We start from the raw sequence: 17,156 nt of genomic DNA on the forward strand, positions 1-17,156 counted from the left end.
TGTAGAAATTTTATTTTTAATACACAGTAATTCAGAAAATTAATTTTCAAGACAGGAAGTATGATAAAAAAAGGAAAATATAAACGAACTCGCCGCTCGAGCTTCGTGTTTGTTAGCTGGTGGTGAGACAAGGACGACCGAGATTGATGTCCGTGCTTGTCTAACTAACCTACTCGCATTCCTGCACACAGCACGGAACACAACCATGGACATAGCACGGATCACCACCAAAAGATCGTGGACATAACCGACAAAATCATGGACATTGGCTACGTAGTTCAATGTCCACTTTCCAGAGGCGCTGAAACCAGCTCAATCGTCTATCGCAGCTAAATCGCGAGCATGGCCGCTCTCAGGATCCTCTCTGCTTATAGTCGCGAATGATCGATACGTCGGATACACGTCGCCCCGTGATCTCTCGAAAGTGAGAGGGACGCGCGCCGCCGCCGCAGCAGCGAGCAGCAAATGCACTCGGTTGCACTCGGTCGATAAGGGAGGCGAGGCGAACAGGTGACGACATCGTTGTCATACTCGTGATTTCATAACACGCCATTTTCTTTGTGCGAAGCGCTGGAGCGCGGAGGTGTTTTTGCAGGCCGTGGTTCCCTGGACGAAGTGTGCCCCCCAGGTAAACGCGCCCGCGGCCGTTCCGCACGTCGTCCCCGACGTCCCGCGGTCGACGCGCGATCGACGCGCGGATCGACCGTCGCCCGTCCGCCGCTCGGAGTAACGCTCGCGCTGCGCGTTAGAGTGGTGTCCTGAGGCCCCCGTTGCGCGTGTGACAGGTTTCGTCGGAGGCGTCGAGCAGCGCGCAGTTGGACGGATTCCGCCCGCGCCGCGACGTGTCCCGCCCGTCGCCCGTTACCCTCCCGTCGTCGTCCCGGTCGTCGCGCCGCGAACATTCCGGAGCCCGCGAGTCTCCTCCTCGGGAGTGTCGTTCGACGCGGTGAAATCTCTCGGCCAGAAACCTCTCGCGCTCGAACGGTCTCGGGAAGAAAGTCGTTTTCTCTCTCGCTCGCTCTTTTTTTTTTCTCTTCAGCGAGTGCGTTGTAACGTATATACGTCATTGCCACTCGCGAGATTTCCTCGTTAACGCTGTTAGATGATTCATACGATCGATCGTTCCATCCGGATCGTCTGATCTCTCTCTCTGGTGCGGTACTCGTTGGTCTGGCTGTTTTTTTTTCGGTGCACATGACAAATTAACGCAAATAACGGAAAGGGCACGGGTGGAATGCAATGTCAGAAGCTGATATCCTTCCAATATTTACAATTCAGAAAACACCTGGCACTTGTTCTTCGTCGTTTGAAATTTTTTAAAAAAATCACGATTATTTTAACGTCGAAGCAATAATAATATCTGAATAATAAATTGTAAGCTGTCGAATTGTAGCAAATTAATCTTTACAGGTACAGCTTGTAGTACTTTCAATGTGGAGCATTGAAATTTTAAAATTTTAGATTTGCTTAAAATTAGAAATATAGTGGTATTTAAATTAATTCTAATTTTCTAAATAATATGTGGATTCGATATCTAAAATTTTTATAATATATTTATATAAAAACAAAAATAAATGTCTTGCTTGCCGACATTTTTTCATATATATACTTAAATTTTTATATAAAGCAGTAAATATATTTCAATTTTTTTTAATAGATAGGAATTTGAAGGATTTATATTAATATAAATTTTTATGGAATGACAGTCACTAAAACTTCTTTCTTGCCCATCTGCTTCCTTTGATCCATGAATCATCTACAGTTTGATTAAAGAAGAATCATATTACAATATATGTATACTTGACGATAAGGAAGTCTCGGATTAGTAATGTTTTCTGTATCTTCGCTCCAAACGCTTGTTCTCGCGAGAGTGAATTTTTTTAACATCGCTTCATGTCATTCCAGTAAAGAATGGCGTCCCGCAAGAAAGTGTTGCTGAAAGTCATTATCCTTGGGGATTCGGGAGTCGGGAAGACTTCTCTGATGAATCAGTACGTCAATAAGAAGTTTAGTAACCAATACAAAGCGACAATAGGAGCGGACTTTTTGACCAAGGAGGTGATGGTGGAGGATAGAATAGTTACTATGCAGGTAAATCCTGATGTCCAGTTTTAATCGCCCTAACACATCGCCGCCGCTATTGTGCCTCTAACGGGATTCTTCTTTTACGTCTTAGATTTGGGACACCGCCGGACAGGAGAGGTTTCAGTCGTTAGGAGTGGCCTTTTACAGAGGCGCGGACTGTTGCGTACTGGTGTTCGATGTATCCGCTCCAACTAGCTTCAAATCTCTGGATTCATGGAGGGATGAGTTTTTAATTCAAGCCTCACCCCGGGATCCGGACAACTTTCCGTTCGTCGTGCTCGGGAACAAAGTAGATCTTGAATCCAGAGCGGTGAGTGAAAAAAAAAAATCATTTTGAAATCTCCCGAGATAATTTAACCTTACATAGTTTTGTAAAATTTAATGAACTTATTACACCCGCAATTTGTGTTCTCTTCTACCATTTTCTACATTCTTTCTTTACGTTGTGTTTTCAGGTCTCAAGCAAGAGAGCACAGCAGTGGTGTCAATCTAAGAACAATATTCCATATTTTGAAACTAGTGCAAAAGAGGCTATTAATGTCGAGCAAGCTTTCCAGACGATAGCTAAGAACGCTTTAGCTCAAGAAAGTGAAGTGAGTACATCAGACGCGAGGTGGAACTTTTTTTTTCTTCCTCGATTCGACGCGTGTCGTTCAATCTTATATTTACATCTTCGTGAATTTTTAGGTTGAACTTTACAATGAATTCCCGGATCAAATCAAATTGACCAACGACCAAAGAAGCAACGGCAGGGGTGATTCGTGTGCTTGCTAGGTCTTGGAACAGTGGTAATAACTCGAATGACTAATAAAGAATGCACAGGTCAGATACACTCACGTCACCTGCGGCATAAAGGACGCGGAGAATTATATTGCGATGAGCTTTATGTGTGCAGGAAGTCATGAAATTTCTTTCTTTGTCTCAACGTGTTATTATACAATCTTCCTCTGTGTCCGTAAAAAAAATACGTCTCAATATTCTTGAAATAATTTTGTTGACAGTCACATTAGCGCACGGTATAAAAAAAAACCAAGTAACGAGTTAAATCCATACGTAAAGGAAATGTGTACAAATTATCTCGATATACATATATATATATTATATATATATATATATATATATATATATATAATTGTTTTTATAAACGTGTGTGGGAGTAAGATATATATTTATCCGACTTCCTGACCTCTGAAATATCGCAATTTTTGAATTATGTACTCCCGCTGGACTTGACTTGTCATATATAGGTCCTCTATGTTATTCTTTAATAAGTCAAGGATTCGCATCTCGTTTTTAAGTAATGTAATACGCTCTCTTATCGGGTATGGCGAAACATATGAACTCTATCCTTTCTCTCTTTTCTCTTTTTTTTTTAATCTCAAATCTTGATAGTTTGTTAATTAATTTTCACCGAAACAATAATAGCTTTGAGGTTTTTCAAACTATCAAATATATATATATATATATATATACATATATATATATTTATATAGGAGTCGTTGTTGCACCAGAGAGGATAATATATGGGTCGGGAACACAGTTAGCGGTACACTGTTAGTAAATTATAATAAAAGAATTTGCTCATAATTTGTTAAGTACAATTGCATTTACAGAGGAGCTCTAGTACATATAGCTTATTATACTTAGACAGAACCCGAATATTTGCTGTCAGTAAAAAGTGGTTCGTATGAAATAGAACGAAAATAAGATAAAGTTACAATAAAGTTATTAAGATACTTTGTAGCGTCACGTAAGATGTTTTAAACGAGTTTGAGATTCACGCGAATGGCATGGTGTAAACTCCTCCTTTTGTTTTCTGTTCGGAAAAAAAAATTTTCAATTGTTATATATATATATATATACATATACATACATTGAAATATAAAATTATATTACAAAGATTTTGGCTTGTTGCGCACGTATTATGAAGCTAAACATGTTATTTTGTTTATATTAAATAATTATTTTGAACTTAGGGATGTTTATATGGCCATCCCGATTTAGGAAGAAAAAGAAGAGAATTCGTTGCAGAATTAAGAAAATCTTTCCCTTTCGTTTAAGTTCGATGTATCGTAATGCGTTTTTTTTTTTTTTGCAAAAGATTATACCTTTGAAATTTCCAAGCGTTGCGACAAAGTCCCGAATTCCTCCTCTGAAATGAGATTCCTCTTCTTGTACCGCGATGCACACCGATTTTTAAGATTTTTTACTGTACATAAGACAAAACGGGATCCCAAGTGCGCGGTGAGTTAATCGTCAATTGTATGGTCTATCGAACAGTTCTATATACGCAGACTATATTTTGTAAATAAGCATATATATGTAACCCACTTAGGAAAATTTAACGTTATAAAAAAGAATATGAATCTTTATATATCCTGATAGCCATATCAATAAGTATGCGCTTAATAATATTTTAATTCTACTTATAGTCCTTATTAGAGCGGTAATTAAACGGCGTGTGATATTTATTTCGATGGTGGGAGCGAGCTTTTACATATAGTTCGTGCGAGACATGAGGGAATATTCACATTAATGCTGTATTTCAGATTTTTGTAGTAAAAAAAAAAAGAAAAGAAAACGATTGTGCGCCCATTAAGATGTGTTTAAATGTTTTAAGATTCGATTTCCTAGGTAGAGCGAGAGGGATAAGCATGCTTTTCCGCAGTAGCAACGTAGCACGATAGTATTATGCATCGCGGTACCGGTATAACAGCCACCCACAAGTCGCAAGTCGTTTTTGTTGATTCTCGCTTGTTTGTTTTTGTTTTGTCAGTTTCTGGATTATAATTAGATTTGGTGAAAAAACTTCGACTTCGCCAGGGGCTTCTAATCCCCTTTCTCTATTACGTTCGCTTAACAATTATACGGCCATCAGCGGGCGCACTGATTCTGTCGATGCACCAATTTATTTTCCGTGCGAGTCTCCTCGTCGCAAAATGTCTAATAATTGACTTTACATACATCCACATCCGACATCTAAATCCACTTGGGAATCTTCACCAAGGAAACAATCGAACTCAATTATTGATACCCGCTATTTCTGGGCCACCCTGTGTATATGTAACATTCTTATGAAATAAAAATTTGGCGTATGAAAGATATGCATACGCAGGGTGTCCCAATAATCGTGCATGTCCTCTAGACACTTTATGCCGCCGAGTAAATGATGATTAGCTGTATCGATAGCTTTTGCTAAAACGATTAACGTTTGACGGGCTCCTGATGAGAGATTCGGGAGCTCCGGAGATACACGGATGAAAATAAAAATCTAACAGACTTCTAATATTTAAGACGCAACCATCAAGATATTTGATATGTGTGAAGTGTAATAGATGTAAAGGGCGAAGTCCAATCGAGCTTTCGTTACGGAAAAAAAAGTTGACTTTTAAACTTGCCGAAGAATCAACGGAGAAGGTGCGCGATTTCTTGAGACGCTCTGTATATAAACAATATACTATAATGACAGTGCGAAAGAGTTCGCGCTGTCAAGTGTGCTTTCATGGGTCTACGCATATATACGTATGCACGTGTATATAAGTGAAGATAATCATGACCACGGCGATTATAATTAATGATATGTATAATTCTATCGAAGTATGTTAATGATAAATATAATTATAAATAATACTATTGTTATTATTGCTGCCGCTATTGCTGTTGTTGCTGTTACTCTTTCCATTACTACGATTAATCCCTATGCAGCTAATATTGCCAACAATACGTTTAACAGTTAAAATTAAATTAATCGAATGTAAGTCTTCTGATATAATTTTTATTTTCAATATTTCTGCTCTATGCGGTTACGATCCGAAGCGACATTGTTTTGATCGTACAACGAATATAAAAACGATTCAGTCTAATTACATGATATTTACCGAGAAAAAGCACATAACGCTAAATAAGAAGCTTTCTTATTCGAATCAGAAATATTGTGGCCTGTTTTAAAGATAAAAGACCAATGCGTTTAATGTTTTAATTCATGTTTTTAATGGAAAACTAAGTACGAATTAAAAAAATACAGTTAGACTCATCGAATTTTCGAAACGATTATTATTAGACTTGAGGACAATCGGTGGTAAAGCAGTAGTCGACTTGCCAGGATTTTACATTATTAATTGGAACGGTTTGTTTTCAGCTGCATTTCTTACGCAAGTTTCAGTAGAGATAACGACATTCGTGCTGGAAGTGCGTACGTCAGCGGTGGTCTTCGTGATGCAACTCCTCACGGTTATAATCATTTTTCCGTATGCGGCTGCCACGGCAGCTCCCACTTCCTTGGCATTACCGGTAATACGTTTCAGCGTTGCTCTGCTAAGGTAAAGATCCTTCATGACACAGGCTTGCATTTTAAGAAAGTTGCGAGAGTAACAGTTCGGTATGATGGCGTCCAAATCGGTCAGTAATTTTTCCGCCGCCTGAAAAAATATTTTCGAAAAGCTAAAATGTCTGATGTAAATATATTATATTACAATTTTGCATAATCGTGATTACAATGAAAAAAAAATGTTTTCATAATTGTAATAAAGAATCAAATAATCAATTGTAGAAATAATTAAAGAATTCTGATAAATGATGAAAAATTTTTTCAGTAATTTTTCCGCCGCCTGGAAAGAGATTTTCAAAAAGCTAAAGTGTCTGTTGTAAATATTACATTACAATATTTGCATAATCGTGATTACAATGAAAAAAAAATGTTTTCATAATTGTAATAAAGAATCAAATAATCAATTGTAGAAATAATTAAAGAATTCTGATAAATGATGAAAAATTTTTTCAGTAATTTTTCCGCCGCCTGGAAAGAGATTTTCAAAAAGCTAAAGTGTCTGTTGTAAATATTACATTACAATATTTGCATAATCGTGATTACAATGAAAAAAAAAAATGTTTTCATAATTTCAGTAAATTAAAGAATTCTAATAAATGATGAAAATTTTTTTTATCATGAATTATGAAAATGACAGTTACCTCAATACTGGTCGCTACGTTTGCCAATGGGCCTTCCATGGCTGTTCGGCCGTTGTCGACGCACGTATCCAATTCAGCATTCGCATTTGTGTTTTTCGTCTCCAAATTATTCCTTGCAGAATAGTAACACTCGTCCACGTTCTTACCCTCTTCTCTTCCCTTGTTGATAGATAGCTAGAAAAGTAATAAATATACATTTTATACATGAATATATTTCCCATAATTCATTTAAAAAATTGATACTGCGACGCTGACTTCGATGTTGTAATTATAATATTAATTGTAATTCTTCTTGTACGACTCAACAACGTGCATGTGTGTTTGTCTTCTCCTTCATCTCCATTAAATATGAAAAAAAAAAAGAGATACTTACATTGACATCTTTGAGTGCGTCAGTGATAGAATTATGAACCTCAAGGGCAGCTTCGGTTTTCAGTTCGTTAAGTTTTATCTCCAGTTTCTGCGTTGTTTGCTCTTCCAAAAGTAACAGACCGTCAAGTACAGCTTTGGTAGCTACCTTTTCTACATTCACCAATCGCTCGAGACCGCGCATAGGGTCTCTTATATCTTGGTGAAACGCCTTAAAAAATATATTGTATGTATAAATATATAAACTTATTAAAATATAATATAAACAATTTTCCTGATGTATTCTCTTAAAAGAAAAGAAAAAAAATTATGTCTTTATACTTTAATTCTAAGAATTATTTAATAAATGTAAGATGGATATAATTTTCAATCTTTTAAGACAAGATATCGATGAAATTTTGATCTAAGAGAGCGCATGAATGATCGATTATATTCTTTTTAAGTTTATTTTAGAGCGACTAAATTTAAATTTTTCCTCTTAATAAAAAAATTAATTCGTTGCGTTAAATATAATTTGTAGAACTCACATAAACTGTGCACAGTAGTGCCAAGATGCAAACGACGTTCCTCATTTTGCCGCTTGACCGATCACGTTGAAGAAACGAGATTCTTTCACGATGCCGTTACTTCCATTCCATTTTTATATCCAGAACAGCTAACGATAACGAACGATAATGATATTTCTCAATTTTATTAATCAAAACAGAGATATAATCTGAATGATATCTAACTGAAATCATTGTCAATAAGTGTAAATGCTATCGAATATGTTAAGTATGTTTCGGGACTGCCACTTGTTATAACAGGAAAACTGTACTTTCGAAGGAATTTTATAATTAAGAAACATTTTGGATTTGTCGAATTTGTCTCAATGTTTGTCTCTGACAAAAGATCAATATGTCAGCTTTCGATCTTAGGAAGAAAAGCATTTTTGCATTTCCTGGAAAGAGAAAAATAAATATTAGTATATCAAATACTACGACTATCAAGATGTGATAAGAAATTAGAAGTCTTATATATAGTAGTCTAGAAAATAATTTTCAAATTTTCCAAATCTTTGACCGATAATTATACTGGTTCTTACACACCGGTTATACCGGTTCTTATTTAAGTATATAGTCTTAAGATGTCACAAACAAAAGAAAAATCGTATTAGTATCTTAAGACATTATTTAAAACAATCTTAAATATAAGAATTGACTATGGAATACCGGTATATGTTTTCCGATTAAATCATCTTTCACCTTTCTTCGATCAATATTTAAAGATTATAGAAAGTATAAAAAAAAATTGTAAAACTTATTTTTTTATGTAATGTACGAATAATATAAATAAAATATAAAAGATAAAACTATGAAAAAAGAAAGATTAACGAATCTATATGGCAAAAATGATCGTATGATCGTTAAAAAGTTTGTCAATTACAAATTAACAGATTGATTTCTATTTTCCTAAAACTAAAGGAAACTCATTAAAAAAAACTCAAAAAAGTATATAAGATACATTAATCATATGTGATAAGTTAATCAGACACTTCTAATCCTGTGCACTTTGTACTGATTGAAAAATATAGTATTTTTCCTTTGTACTCTGCTCCCGGGTCACGCTGAACGATAACAATCTGTTTATGCCTAATAAAGTCTTATATAATGCTGTTCATTACAAAAATAAATTTACTTTTCATTAATCGCGTATATATAAATAAATTAATTTTTTTTATATACAGCGCTATAGAAACGTAATCAAAATTTATGCCATTTAAAATGAAATATTGATTGCGTACATTTTTGGTTATGACAATTAATTATTTTTACTACGTTATACCGAAGAAAATTGCACGAGATGATTGCATATTTAACAGAGATCTATCAATGTAATATAAATGGATTGCACATACAATATATATAAATGCGAGCTCTTTTCATGCAGCGCTACGTGCCTACTTTATAGATTTAAAAGTGCCAAAAATATTTCCGTAGACATAGAATCTATTAAAAAATTTTAGAATACAATTTAAAAATTTTGATACACGGTATTCTTAAATTTTTGAAAAGATCTTACATCTATGGAAATATTTTTGAAATTTATAATTTTTATAATCTTGCACTTGAAAAATCATAATTTATTTCAACAGGCAATGTCCAGGGTGGAGTCGAGGATGGTTGAAGAGGGGCCAACAAGTATGAGCCACAAATAGTTCATACGAGGTAAACTCATCGTATGAACTATTTGTGGCTCATCCTTGTGGCCTATGCGCGATCAGTCTAGAATCTTGTCATGACGAGGTCTTCTCCTTCTTCTTCTTCTTTTAGTTGCCTATGGATTTCAGATTCCCTGACGAGGCCTTGACGAAGTTTTTTGACGAAGGTCGTTACCGGCTTAAGAAATTTATAATTTTTCTAATCTTGCATCTGAAAAATCATAATTTATTTCAACAGCAGTTTAAATGAGATTTTCTGTTATCATTTATCATTAATTTAATCTTTTAATCCATAATAAAATTTTCATTAACGATTTAAAGTCCGCGATACATTAAAATCAAAGTACAGAATGAAGCTCGATAAGTATCGAATGCGCGTATATTGAGATCGGTAGATTTAATATTAAGATAAATCGCGCGGTTACTCAACGGAAAAGCCGACGTTTCTGTCAAAATGGGTATCGTCCAAGCGCTTATCAACAAACGCGACGAGCTCTTCATGACCCCGGTAAATCTGGACGAACCGCCATGCGTTCCCTGCTTCGAGGATGTGGACTGGAAGCCCGGCAATCCCAGCAGCTTCGAGGACCTTCACGCGAAAACCAAGGACCTCTATCCGCAGAACTTCGAGGGCGCGTACCTGCTGCTGAGGAAAGTCCTGAGCAGGCACTTCAACGTGACTTACAAGCTGACCCTGAGCTCCGTGACGCCGTACGGCCTCAAATTCGGCGTGAATTACGTCGGCTCCAAGCGGGTGGGGCTCGTGGAGCGGTACCCGGTGATCTCGGGCGAGATCACGCCCGCCGGCAACATGAGCGCTGGCTTCATGCACACGTTCGGCTGCAGATACCGATTCAAGTTCGCCACGCAGATCGTCGGCAAGCGGTACAAGGCGTTCAGCTCCGGTCTGGAGTACCGCTCGGACGACTGCACCGTGGCGCTCACCCTGGCGAATCCGGACCCCGCGAGGCTGCACGGCACGGTGGTGCTGCACTACCTGCAGGCGATCACGCCGAGGATCACCCTCGGCACGGAGATCGCGTGTCTACGCGGTTCCCTGATACCCGGCGGCCAGCAGACGGTGATGTGCGCCGCCTTCCGGCACAGCACCGGCCCCAGCACGCTCTCCGCCACGTTCGGCGAGGCCGGCATCCACGTGTGCTACCATCGGCAGGCGAGCGAGCAGCTGCAGCTCGGCGTCGAGATCGAGACGAACACGCGGATACAGGAGTCCGTCGGCACGATCGTGTACCGCCTCGACATCCCGTACGCGGACTTCGTCTGCCGGGGATTCGTCAACTCGGAGACCAGCATAGGCGCCGTGTTCGAGAAGATGCTGCACCCGATTCCCGGGGCCTCGTTAGTCATAAGCGGCTTCCTGAATCACAAGAAGCAGCAGTTCCGCGTCGGCGTCGGCCTGAACATCGGCTAACGACGTTCCTTAACATCGTGACCGGGACTTAAACACGACAACAGTACTGTATACCGCAAATTTTGGACATTTTCTCAGAAACGCTGCTTTCCTGGTAGAATTTTAGAAGCTTTTATTTCAACGTATCCCGCTCGGATAGAGAGAAGATAAGCCGAAATAAAAAGTTTCTCGTATGTCCCTGAATCAGCCTAAAGAAAATCGTTTTCCAAAAGTTTTGAACGTATTTATAAACGTCGCATATATTATAACACGATTTTGATATGCACTTTTACATGACGAGGGAATATCTACGCGCGGCAACTATTAAATACTTATATTGTTAAGACGGTTTAGAATGCAAGTCTTTTTACAATAACACCAAACGCAATTATGTAATCCAGTTAATTAATTTCAATCTCACTCATTGATGTTTTATAGAATGTATTTTTGTTTGTTATAAATAAAATCATAAACATTTTTTTATAATTGCGATATTTAAACAGTAGTGTTCTGTTGGATTTTTTTAAATAGACATCGAGAAGACAAATCAATTGCTCTCTAATCATCTCCGTTAGCTATTCGTTCGTCTAAATTGTCCTGTTCCGCGTGCAAGGCCATAGACTTCAACTTATCGAAATTCGCTTCAAACTTATCGTTAAGAAGTCCATTTTCGTCGGCGTATTCTAAGATATCACAGATCAACGGTGATTCGACTCCCAGAACGTATTCGCACGTTTTTGGTTCCAATAAAAATAACGATACACTAGATGGGCTTGCGGTATGGTTCTCCACACATTTCAATTTCACCTAAAACAAACAATGGAGAGTGTGTAAAATTATCAAATTTTCACAAATTAGTATGATATTTATAAAAAGCCATTTTTTATTTGGAAGATCAAAATTTAGAAACTTCAGAATTTTAAAAATTACGACAGAAAACTGACATCTTAATTTAAAAAGACGATGTTTTTAGCGGTTATTAAGAAAATGCCAATTTGTCTTATTGTAATCGATAAAAATATGAAAGTTATCAACAACAAATTAGTATGATATTTATGAGAAGCCATTTTTTGTTTGGAAGAAGATCAAAACTTAGGAATTTCAGAATTTTAAAAATTGCGACATAAAACTGACATCCTAATTTGTAAGGACGATATTTTTAGCGATTATTAAGAGAATTCCAATTTGCCTTATTGTAATCGATAAAAATATAGAAGTTTATAAATTTATTGTAAACCGAAAATAGAAGATAATTCTTATCTTTTTCCAAAACAAACAATATCTTTCAAGCTCAATAACAACGGCGTACTTCGGTTTGCCTAGAAGTTCCAGTCTTATCACAGCTACTACCGTCGCTGTAAAAGTGTGAGAGGTGCTTCCTCAACTCCAACGGTTTCGGTTTCTTGTGCGGATGCGCGGCAATCCAGTCCAAATGCTTCTGCTTGTCGAATCGACCAAGATTAACGATCGTCTTCGTACCATCACGTTCTATGTGGTACTGAACGACGGAACGCCCGTAACAGAACTCGTATTTCCACCAGCCGTTGCCCTAATAAGCGCATCGTTAAAACGTCGTTAAAAAAAAAAAAAAAACGTTTATTGAGAACAAAACGGGAGATAACTGTATGAATACTTACTCCGTGCAGGCAGTTCTTTCCGCTGAGGAAATTCTGAACAGGACTGACTTCGGCAGGGCTAATATTCTGATCAGTCGGTATTGCACTGACCGAATCATCAATATTACCGTGTTTCTCCGCGACGTCCAGTGGATGTATCTCAACCCTCACTCTAGGCTCGCCGTCCTGCAATCAGTTCATTACAATAGATCTTACGCGAAATTACATAATACTTTATACAAGGAGCACCCCAATTTCTTTCTTACGTGATTATGAAAAGGATCATTATCGTGCATGTATACAATTACTGTGCAAACTGTAGCATGATATAATGGATTGATTCAAGTGCATACGAAGTGACTGCGTATTATCATTACGTTTCTCACTCAATATAACGTAGCAATGATAAACGACATTTATGTAATTGCACAATGTATACAATAGCTAGCGAGAGATAGGCTGCGACCGGGGAGCGCGCTGTCGGCGCGCTATTATATTTTATCTTTATCGTTAATTAGACGTAAAAACAAGGACGACGAAATTATGCGATAATCGCTGTAATAGCACGCTCCGCGAACGCAGTCGTAAGAGGATAAGAAATTGCATCTTATATAATTTTACAAATGCCGAAAGGGACGAATTAAGACGTCGGTGATGTAACAGCGGACAACGTGTGTCGGAATATGTAGATAAAGAAGGGACAGAATGAAAAAGTAACATCCGCACAAGCTAATGGTACTACGTAAATGATCAACAAGCGTTAATCCTGCTCCCCATATTATGCAAAATATTCTGACCTGGCCCTCCTTATCTACATGAAGGATTGCAAACACTTTCTGCTGCTTGTCATCCTGTGCAACAAATAATTAAGACAGTAAATAAATGGCAAACGAAACTGAAATAAAAAGAAAGAAATCAAATGTCTATAGCGTCGGAGAACTAAAAAGTTACACAACGCCGTTAGATCGCGATTATTTATCGAAATTATACAAGCCTTAAGGGGGTCTCACCACCCCTTAAAATGATACCTAAGTTTAGGAATTTTGTGGGTAAATGGATAACTTTATTTAAAAGCTGTTTAGAGGACATTATTGTACATATATAAGAAACTAAAAAAATATATTTTTATTTTTTATGTACAAAATGGCGGCGCAATGGCCTACTTGCGAAATCCTTTTTCTGTTTTTTTTTTTTCAAATCGGTGTACAGGATTCCAGACACACGGTTTGATCTTGAACAAAAATGAAAATTTTTTGTTTTGTTCAAGGCTAAACCGTGTGCTTGGAATCCTGTACACCGATAGAAAAAAAAAGAGATTCCGCAAGTGTAGGCCAATGCGCCGTCATTTCGGACAAAAGAAAAATAAAAAAAAATTTTTTTGGTTTCTTATATATGTACAATATAATGTCCTCTAAGCAAATTTTAAATAAAGTTATCCATTTACCCACAAAAAACTTAGGGTATTATTTTAAAACCTCAGGGATGATGAGACCCCTTAACTAAATCCAAGTCAACTAATTTAGAGCATAGAAGCGTGTGTTCTCTACATTACTATGTGAAATTTTCAGATTTAAAATTATTTAACAATTTTTAAGACTTAAAGATTTTAGTGAAACACACAAGCCTCTGCTATTATCGTTACTTTTACGCTTGATTAAAACGCTTGACTAAATTGATAAAAAATTAAAAAGATACAGCTGCTAGTACGCGTCAACAAAATATAAGTATGCGCTATTAAATAATATCTCAAGGTAGAAAGAAGCTTAAAAAAAGTCTGCAAACGTCAAATACTCCTTGAGGATTTACCCTCGCTTGCTGATGTCGCATCTTTAGACTTTCCAGCTCCATCATCATAAGCGACTTCGGTTTCTTCGGCGCGTTATCCACAGGCTGGCACGTAATTTGATTCTCCCCGGTGTCCTGCGGCTTGTAATCGGGATGATTGCACAATACCGGCGACAGTACGATCGCCTCGTATTCGCAGGTCATGGTCTCCTTCAGCGAATACACGTCGTGTTTGCCGTGCTTGTAACAGACGTACAGTACCTTGACGGATCTCGGCTTGTTGTTCAAGTCGCACATCGTACCGTCGGTCATCTCGATCTCGACGTACGGCATGTTGATCCCGTCGATCTTCTTGATGGGTATATTCAACTTCCTGTTCGGATTGTTCGCCTGTTCGTCGTAGTAGGCCGAGAGCTTCAGCTTTTGCGCCTTGTCCAGCGTGCCGAGGTAATACTCCTGCATCTTGATCTTCTTCCCCTCTCTGTCCTCATGGTACTGCCGTACGTATCTACCGTGGCACAATTCGTACGTCCAGTATGACTCTAGCTATGTGTCAGAAAATTCAATTTAGATAAGAAACGGCGTGACAAGTGATTTCCATAATGTACAACAAAAAGGAAGAGCACCTTGTTTAAAAGATCCGATAGAATTAGTTAAGAAGAAACCTATACAATTCTATTGTATTTTTTGGTTCATAAATATCAGATTTATCATTTTTATTCTATTTGGTATATAATTTAAGTCATCTTTAACTAATGTTTATCTCTGATCATATTTAGCCAAAAAATTGATATTATTGTACATATTTTCAGTTTATGTATGATTTATTATATATTTTAATTTTAGAGATTTTGTCTTTTACATATAAGTAATTTTAATAAGTATTTCTTGCAAATATAATAATATGTAACAAATCATAATTTTTAGTTTAAATCAGATAACTCGATAAATTGTACTTAAAAAAAAAACATACATGTTCAGATTTGTATTTAATGTTTAGGTAAGATATATGTACTATTAAGAGAACCGACAGAAATAGATAGAACTTCTCAATTAGCTCAAACGTGAGCTGATTGAAACGATAACTTTATTATAAAATTACAGATAAACTTTACTATAAAATACAGATAAAATTTCAGTAGATTATCAATCTATTTCCATCATTATCTGTCGGATCTCTCTTGAGCGGGGATAAACAGATTTACGTGAGTGCCTGGGGTGCCGCGATACTCACCCTATAGGAGCAGCTGTTCTGAGCAAATATCGGCTGCAGAAGCTCAATCGGATTCGGCCCATTGTACGTCTCGCTGTACTCGTGCTCCTCCTCCGTCGCGTCCGGGATGACGCATCTGTACCGCTCGTTGCTGGCGGTGGTTATGAAGTACGGCTCCGCGTTCGGGTGCGGCTCCTGGAAGAGAGAAAGCCGGGCGGAGCACACGTCGGACAAAAACGACGATACCGTCGCTCGCGAGCCCCACGGCGATCGATTGTTGCGGACGAGATCGTGCCGGGTGTACTCACCAGCAGCTCCGCGTCGCTCTTCCCGGCCCAGTTTATCTTGAATATGACCGTGTCGTCGAAGTGCCGAAAATCGTGGCCGCGCACGAGGGAGACGAGCAACACACACAGCCCATTATACACGCCCCAGTAGTTACCCCACATCTTTCCACACACACACGGGCTATTCTATCATGTTTTGATCGCCGCGTATACCAGTCATGTGCGTCAAACGTGGGCTACAGTTGACACTGTTGACAGGTTGCGCTGCGCTTCGTGTCGTGTCCGCTCGCGATTGCCTGCGACGTCGGCAGGTGGAGAGGTGCGGGGAGAGCGAGGCGGGCGAATCAGCAGCGAGGAAAAAAAAAATGCTACGATCGGTAAATTTACGGAAGTGCGTAACGTAAAGCCGCTGTCGCATTGTGCGCGACTGTGCGCGCGACCGGCCGGCGCGTCCATCGAGCGAGTCGATTGGCTCGCGAAACAGCTGGACCCTTCTCAATTATATGTTTATCTTAGGGCGACGGCACACGAGAGGCGGAAGGCGGAAACGGAACGGAAGCGGAGACAAAGCGGAGCCAATCATAGCTCTTCCGCTGATTTCGTTCCGTTACGCTAGAATTGTTTCGCTAGAATCAGCGGAATAGCGGAATAGCCACGCGGATAACCTTTCTTTTACGTGCAACAGTGAACAAGACCGGCAAGATGGATTGTGGAGAAATTGTACGTAATAAAATATACTTAATTAACTGAATTAATAACATAATTGTTAGTTGAATAACTATGCTGGGTTACGGTCCTCAAATGTCACGCTTGTTTATCAAAGGATTCCGGCTCCATATTCCGCTGATTTACTTCCCTAATGTCCCACGGAGCGGAAAATGTACAAGCGGAATCAGATTTCAGCCAATCATGAAACAATTGTATGTAAACGTTTAATATTACTTTAAATAATAAATGCATTTTATTGTTAGCAACTTATCATATATTCTATTTCATGTTCTTATATTTCCATAACAACACTTTTTACATCAAACCTAATGCAAATAACATACAAATACTTATTTTAGAGTACATCACGTGATCCGCTTCCGCTTACATTCCGCTTCGTGGGACATTAGAGAACAAGAAAAGACGGAACGAAATCAGCGGAAGAGTCTAAAATTGTCCGAAAAACTCTAGAAATTCGGACACGTTTCAGAGTTTTTCAGAGATTTTTTCAGTA

At 38.2% G+C, this 17,156-nt stretch overlaps 5 protein-coding genes across 10 annotated transcripts in view; 3 read left to right on the plus strand and 2 right to left on the minus strand.

Annotated features, from left to right (window-relative positions):
* Window positions 1–498: 498 nt before the first annotated feature.
* Window positions 499–5,715, plus strand: LOC105456711 (ras-related protein Rab-7a). Of its 5 annotated transcripts, XM_011700953.1 has the most exons (6): window positions 499–628; window positions 1,906–2,091; window positions 2,177–2,395; window positions 2,541–2,678; window positions 2,773–2,907; window positions 4,062–5,715. In XM_011700953.1, the coding sequence occupies exons 2-5, from the start codon at window positions 1,912–1,914 to the stop codon at window positions 2,857–2,859; spliced, it is 624 nt and encodes a 207-aa protein (XP_011699255.1). In that variant the 5' UTR covers window positions 499–628; window positions 1,906–1,911; the 3' UTR covers window positions 2,860–2,907; window positions 4,062–5,715. The 5 variants fall into 5 exon arrangements, with proteins under 5 accessions (XP_011699255.1, XP_011699251.1, XP_011699252.1 ...); XM_011700949.1 differs by lacking the exon at window positions 4,062–5,715 and having other exon boundaries at window positions 500–628; window positions 2,773–3,060; XM_011700950.1 differs by lacking the exons at window positions 499–628; window positions 4,062–5,715 and adding an exon at window positions 968–1,049 and having other exon boundaries at window positions 2,773–3,060.
* Window positions 5,716–5,840: 125 nt separating this feature from the next.
* Window positions 5,841–8,472, minus strand: LOC105456712. The gene is made up of 4 exons (XM_011700955.1): window positions 7,950–8,472; window positions 7,427–7,633; window positions 7,054–7,227; window positions 5,841–6,503 (listed from the first exon to the last, which is right to left on the minus strand). Exons 1-4 carry the CDS (start codon window positions 7,992–7,994, stop codon window positions 6,192–6,194), a joined length of 738 nt encoding a protein of 245 aa, XP_011699257.1. The 5' UTR covers window positions 7,995–8,472; the 3' UTR covers window positions 5,841–6,191.
* A 1,649-nt stretch (window positions 8,473–10,121) lies between these two features.
* Window positions 10,122–11,097, plus strand: LOC105456713 (mitochondrial import receptor subunit TOM40 homolog 1-like). The gene has a single exon (XM_011700956.1). The coding sequence runs from the start codon at window positions 10,122–10,124 to the stop codon at window positions 11,052–11,054; it is 933 nt and encodes a 310-aa protein (XP_011699258.1). The 3' UTR covers window positions 11,055–11,097.
* A 178-nt stretch (window positions 11,098–11,275) lies between these two features.
* Window positions 11,276–16,249, minus strand: LOC105456714 (endoplasmic reticulum lectin 1). 2 transcript variants are annotated; one of them, XM_011700957.1, is made up of 7 exons: window positions 15,956–16,249; window positions 15,669–15,842; window positions 14,456–14,980; window positions 13,447–13,500; window positions 12,671–12,835; window positions 12,343–12,582; window positions 11,276–11,840 (listed from the first exon to the last, which is right to left on the minus strand). In XM_011700957.1, exons 1-7 carry the CDS (start codon window positions 16,094–16,096, stop codon window positions 11,592–11,594), a joined length of 1,548 nt encoding a protein of 515 aa, XP_011699259.1. In that variant the 5' UTR covers window positions 16,097–16,249; the 3' UTR covers window positions 11,276–11,591. The 2 variants fall into 2 exon arrangements, with proteins under 2 accessions (XP_011699259.1, XP_011699260.1); XM_011700958.1 differs by lacking the exon at window positions 13,447–13,500.
* Window positions 16,250–16,452: 203 nt separating this feature from the next.
* LOC105456715 overlaps window positions 16,453–17,156 on the plus strand; it is a 915-nt gene continuing 211 nt past the window's right edge. Inside the window, exons 1-2 of the mRNA XM_011700959.1 lie at window positions 16,453–16,854; window positions 17,002–17,075. Coding sequence (XP_011699261.1) covers window positions 16,715–16,854; window positions 17,002–17,075 — 214 coding nt within the window. The 5' untranslated portion in view covers window positions 16,453–16,714. The remainder of the gene's footprint in view (window positions 16,855–17,001; window positions 17,076–17,156) is intronic.

This window comes from Wasmannia auropunctata, unplaced genomic scaffold (assembly GCF_000956235.1).
Source record: "Wasmannia auropunctata unplaced genomic scaffold, wasmannia.A_1.0 LD335568.1, whole genome shotgun sequence".
Classification (NCBI taxonomy): domain Eukaryota; kingdom Metazoa; phylum Arthropoda; class Insecta; order Hymenoptera; family Formicidae; genus Wasmannia; species Wasmannia auropunctata.

Bases quoted from the DNA above. Each gene is read 5' to 3' on its own strand.
- LOC105456714 (XM_011700957.1), bottom strand. From the start codon at position 16,096: ATGTGGGGTAACTACTGGGGCGTGTATAATGGGCTGTGTGTGTTGCTC. The intron at 14,981-15,668 runs GTGAGTATCGCG...TCTGACACATAG, and splicing joins AGAACAGCTGCTCCTATAGG to CTAGAGTCATACTGGACGTA. The intron at 13,501-14,455 runs GTAAATCCTCAA...TTTGTTGCACAG, and splicing joins TGCGACATCAGCAAGCGAGG to GATGACAAGCAGCAGAAAGT.
- LOC105456711 (XM_011700953.1), top strand. From the start codon at position 1,912: ATGGCGTCCCGCAAGAAAGTGTTGCTGAAAGTCATTATCCTTGGGGAT. The intron at 2,396-2,540 runs GTGAGTGAAAAA...TTGTGTTTTCAG, and splicing joins TAGATCTTGAATCCAGAGCG to GTCTCAAGCAAGAGAGCACA. The intron at 2,679-2,772 runs GTGAGTACATCA...GTGAATTTTTAG, and splicing joins CTTTAGCTCAAGAAAGTGAA to GTTGAACTTTACAATGAATT.
- LOC105456712 (XM_011700955.1), bottom strand. From the start codon at position 7,994: ATGAGGAACGTCGTTTGCATCTTGGCACTACTGTGCACAGTTTAT. The intron at 7,634-7,949 runs GTGAGTTCTACA...ATATTTTTTAAG, and splicing joins CACTACTGTGCACAGTTTAT to GCGTTTCACCAAGATATAAG. The intron at 6,504-7,053 runs GTAACTGTCATT...ATATTTTTTCAG, and splicing joins ACGTAGCGACCAGTATTGAG to GCGGCGGAAAAATTACTGAC.
- LOC105456713 (XM_011700956.1), top strand. From the start codon at position 10,122: ATGACCCCGGTAAATCTGGACGAACCGCCATGCGTTCCCTGCTTCGAG.